This window comes from Trichoplax adhaerens, genomic scaffold, assembly GCF_000150275.1.
Source record: "Trichoplax adhaerens TRIADscaffold_275 genomic scaffold, whole genome shotgun sequence".
Classification (NCBI taxonomy): Eukaryota; Metazoa; Placozoa; class Uniplacotomia; order Trichoplacea; family Trichoplacidae; genus Trichoplax; species Trichoplax adhaerens.
The window spans coordinates 3,249-8,218 of NW_002061186.1; the positions used below are offsets into that span (position 1 = coordinate 3,249).

General features: G+C 32.4%; 1 protein-coding gene across 1 annotated transcript; it reads right to left on the reverse strand.

Annotated features, from left to right (window-relative positions):
- Window positions 1-631: 631 nt before the first annotated feature.
- TRIADDRAFT_62659 (uncharacterized protein) lies at window positions 632-3,496 on the reverse strand (the record flags this gene model as incomplete). Its single annotated transcript, XM_002118603.1, has 5 exons — window positions 632-652; window positions 774-1,149; window positions 2,419-2,855; window positions 3,099-3,250; window positions 3,343-3,496. 5 exons carry the CDS (start codon window positions 3,494-3,496, stop codon window positions 632-634), a joined length of 1,140 nt encoding a protein of 379 aa, XP_002118639.1.
- Window positions 3,497-4,970: the final 1,474 nt, after the last annotated feature.

Sequence of the window (4,970 nt, forward strand, 5' to 3'; positions counted from 1 at the left end):
TTAAACGATATTAGTCGTATTTTGAAAGAAAGCGCTGGAATGACTAGCAGTCGATTTATAATTATAATTATAAAATGAGTAGTATTGGCAGCGTTGGTTTTACAATGTCTAGAAGTAACTTGTGGCAGGAGTAATTATGGACAATTGTAAATCAGCTATCAAGACTACTTCACAATCTTCGCCTAGTTACCAAAGTCATGTCTTAGTCCTTAGTAGCAATTACAAGTTTATTTTCTGCCTCAATCTCTTCAACGACATGATGATGACGGATTGCTACCTTATATTCTACTGTACAAGTAACCGAAAAAGTGAAGAGTAACGTGATCAATTCGTCTATGAAGCATAAATAGCATCCCAAACCCAACTCAATAGGACTCTCCATCTTGCTATTATTGTATTGCCGCATATTAAGTCATTAAGCGACGGCGTGATCATTTATTACGTTAATCAAAACATGCTAAAATATGGACATTGGTAAAAGCGACTGTCCAACTACACTTTAAGCATGCAAATACTTATATAGTGATAAAAATGACGCAGCCCGATTTGTACAAAGTAGATCGTCAGTTTGAAAACTGCAAATACCAATACCAGGTGGCGTAAGTAACTAGGATTTCTACATGTTATATCATTAATCACTACCTTGAACAATCTACACCAAAAAATGGATGATGGAATCATTTGTACAGTTGTTATTGATCCATGGTATACAGAGATGAAAGTAATCAATCTTTTCATTCTATTGAATTAACTACATCAATTCAGTATCCAACCTTATTTCTTTCCTTTTTCTTTCCTTTCCTTTTTTCCTTTCTTTCTTTTCTGTTCTTTAGATAGTCGACGTAGTCTGTTAAATCGCATTCTAGGTAATAGATCGTCCTGTCTATTTCAATTTTACGTGTCATCCAATCGAAATCGGTCATAATACTTTGAAGATGTTGATCATTTTCAGCTATTAAAGCATGATAAATAAGATTAGGATAGAAATAGCCATCATCAGGGAAGGTATTCCACTTTCCATCGCACTGATTACGGTAACCATCGATCAACGTTTTGTTTAAACTCTTGCGATAATCTTGATTGGAATTGTGCGAGTAGAGTCGTTGCTGTAGATAGTCGACCATCAAATCGTGTAGAACACAGTGCGATCTTGACAAAGTAAGGGAAATCAATGGGATTAATACTATTTACAGTAGTCAATGCAAGGCTATCGATTGTAGCACTGCATTGAGAATCGATACAATTATAGCGTATGTAAAACTATGGATTGAATAGCACTGGCTCGATTATTGAGAAGAACATATTGAATAGTCATTGCAGATGAATTGGATTACAGAATCAAATTACTTTAGACGATAGCAAATCATAATTTACTATCAAACTAAACAGTAGCTAATAGAAAAGATTAATTAAATAAAAGTAGTTATTGGCTAGTTATCACTAAAAGAGAAAGAGAGCCTTATGGAAGAGGGTTAGAATTCAATTTACTGTGTAGAATATTGTGTGCAATGTGCAGTGTGTATACAAGGCTTGCTTTGTAGACATACATTCGTAGATCGCTTGAAGATGGAAGAGGAAAATAGCAAATGCCGATTGACTACGTTAGGTAAGACAATTTATACTTCTCAATATAATATTTGTATTATTAATGATGGGAGTGAAAGCGTCACAACTTCTAGTAACCTTAATATGGTGATAATGTTGATTTAGTAGATAAAAAAGGAGACAAAACTAATAGCGCAATATTATCAACCTACAACTAACGATTGATAGATATTCTTATTCTGTACAGTATTTGCAGAATTAATATAGCTGCCTATGTACAGTCGTCAAAACATAGAATAGGCAATCATCGTAACTAGTATGACCTTTTTATAAATCGTGATAGAACCCAAATATATTAACAAGTAGATAAAAAGTATTATGTTCTGTATTTTACAGATTGCATTTATCCTAGCTTGTTCCACTTGTATACCAATAACTAAATATATCTACAAGTTACACTAGTTCAATCTGTTCATTCCATACCTATAAGGCATTGCAAAATTACTCCATTAACTTAACTTGGGCATACAGTATTCTAACCAAAATTAACATAAAGCAGATATATGATAGCTTATTCGACATGCAAGTACTGTACAGTCACAATCAATTTAAAATACTTATCAATCTGTTCATTCTATATCTATCACTATATATGCCTACAAGGACACACTAGGTCATGCTTTGAATATTAAAATATAAAGCATTGCAAAATTGGACATCACTCAATTAACTTAACTTGGATATGCACTATTCTACTCTACCCCAAAATTAAAAATAATTGGTGTTCAAACATGATTGATGCTCTAAATGTATAGCAATTTACTTTGTGTCTATTTCAATACATTCTACGAACCGAAATCTGATTAAACTTACTTTTCTTTATCATATGTAAGTAATGATTTGTTATGCATTTTCTTTACGAGATTCCGAGCTTCGATTTCATCGTAGTTCCATAACGATGCAACAGATTGAATAGGAATACCGACTCGCTTAAATACAGCTAGTTGCTCAAATAATCGTCTAATCTCATCATTTAAAGTATCAACACTTAATTGTAAAGTCCCGTATAGATTGAAACCGTAATGAGCTAATTCAATATCTGCAGACTTTTTGGCAATGATATCCTTTGCTTTATTCCACTCTTCATCAGTTTTTAAATCAAGACCACCAATTAAAGTGATAGCTAATGGTAAACCTTGACAACTGTCGATAACATTCTTGACAACTGGATTTTGACGCAATGTCTGATCATTATCGTTAACGGCAAGTAACGCAAGCAGTTCTATAGCTTCATCATACGTTAGTTTTTCCTATACAAGAGAGTATATGAAATAAGAATTGTATTTATCATAATTGTTCGGATAGGTTACTTAATGACAAAATAGAGAAATCATAGCGGTGAAGTTTTCTTCAACTATAACACTATACTCCATGCCACTTTAATTAATACAGTTGGAAAAAATTATAAATTCATTTTTGACCTTTTATTGCATGAAATGAACAATATCATCAGAGCAATTCAACTGTAACTGAAACTGAATTACAAAACTAACCGGTAAACGGATGCAGTGATGGTCGAGCTCATTTTCACGATACATAAATCGTGAAGTAGAGATTGACTTCTTGGCAAAAGATAAGTATTCGTAATGATCCTTATTCCAGATATCGTCAAAAATAAATAGCGTCTCGGAAAATTGGGGCTTTGCTAATATAAGAATAATCAAATACCTATTAATGCTGTACCTTAAATACAATTCAAATTGACATAGAATTGCTTATAAAAGGCTCAAAAATCACCTTCTAGACTAGAACTGAGATAAGCACGAATTTCGCCGATAGATTGAATATTCTCTTTCCATTCCATATTAAGATCGATACCTAATATCTTCAGTTTCTTGCATAACTCGATATTAGATATATCGCCTAAATTAAGATAAATATGAATCACCATCGCTGCTTTAAACAAGCATGGCAATTTAACGACCTTCGACAGCGCGTACATTTCAACAAAGTTACGTTTAAAGGATCTAACAAATATGTATCTATCTCTTTTCCCATCTCATCTTGCATTTTAAAGCATTTTACTTTATTCGCTCCAGTAGATAAAGGGTTCGTCAATAACATGATAATCCACTTATCGATAATCCCTAAAGATCTAACCCTAACAAAATTATGGTTCGATTTCATTTTATCTCTCGACGTAATATTGCCTAAAAATAGTACACAATCATAATACTTTCCACTACTGGTTAAATATGGCCAAATTTTTTAAAAGGGGAAAAATTCCACGGTGTCATGATTTTTAAATCAGGTTACAGTTATTAATTTGAATAGGAATTTATAGTTGATTCTCATATACTAGAAAATAAACTTTACTGTACTATTAATTGTAAATTGTGATCGCTTTCAACGTCATTTAATGCGGTAAGGCAACTATTTTATTATATCGTAGTCTGTAATTACTTTTGCTACATTATTTTCATAGAAAGAAATGCTCTTGTAAATATGATTGAACTACGAGTTAAAGTTATCTTACTAGAAGCTCGTTAAATATTGAAAGATTAAAAACTATGATCATTACATGGTAGCCTACTTGATGGTATTTACTCATAAAATAAGGTTAAACTTATTTATCTCTTGGCAATACTTTTATCCATTCCATAAGAACAATGTTCTCATCTCGTACTTCTTATAATTCTTCTAATGATACTAGCAAATGCTTTCGGTCCGAAGTAGATAAGGGACAGGTGGGGTAAGCTTATGCTCTACTCCAAATTCGAATTGATCAATTTTGCAGATACATTGTATGGATAATTGTACAGTAATAGTCGCCCAAATACATTACTTATTAATACTTGAAATATCATCTATAAGACTTACAAACTTACCAATTTTCATCCAGTAACAGCCATTTGATTTAAATAAGCCCTTTTTAGTAGCCTGTCTAACAGACTGGCAAACAGTTGTTGTTTTACCACTACCAGCCATACCATGTATTAAAATTTTACCATTTGACTTGTCTATTTCCTGCAATTGAGTACAAATTTGGTCTACAATTTTCTTCCTTATAACGTAGTGACTGTTTGGAGTTAGAGGAAGCTGTCGAAGAGGAATTTCTAATTGTGGAATGAATTATGTAGAATGGAGAATTTAATAAATTGGAAAGGACATGTCACAATTGCCTTTCGTCTTTAGCGTTGAGCAAGAACGATTATTTTCCCACTATAAATGAAACTCATAGTAAATGTTTATGAAATTAACGGTACAATAACTGGCATATTCAAAACTTGCACTGGATAAACACGACTAGTAAAACTCAACAAACAATATCCTTAATCTAGTAGCAAGAGCGTTTGAACGTCTAATGAATTTCTAAAGTGATTTTTGATATAAAAAGATGAGGTTTTATCGCAGATTAACGAACT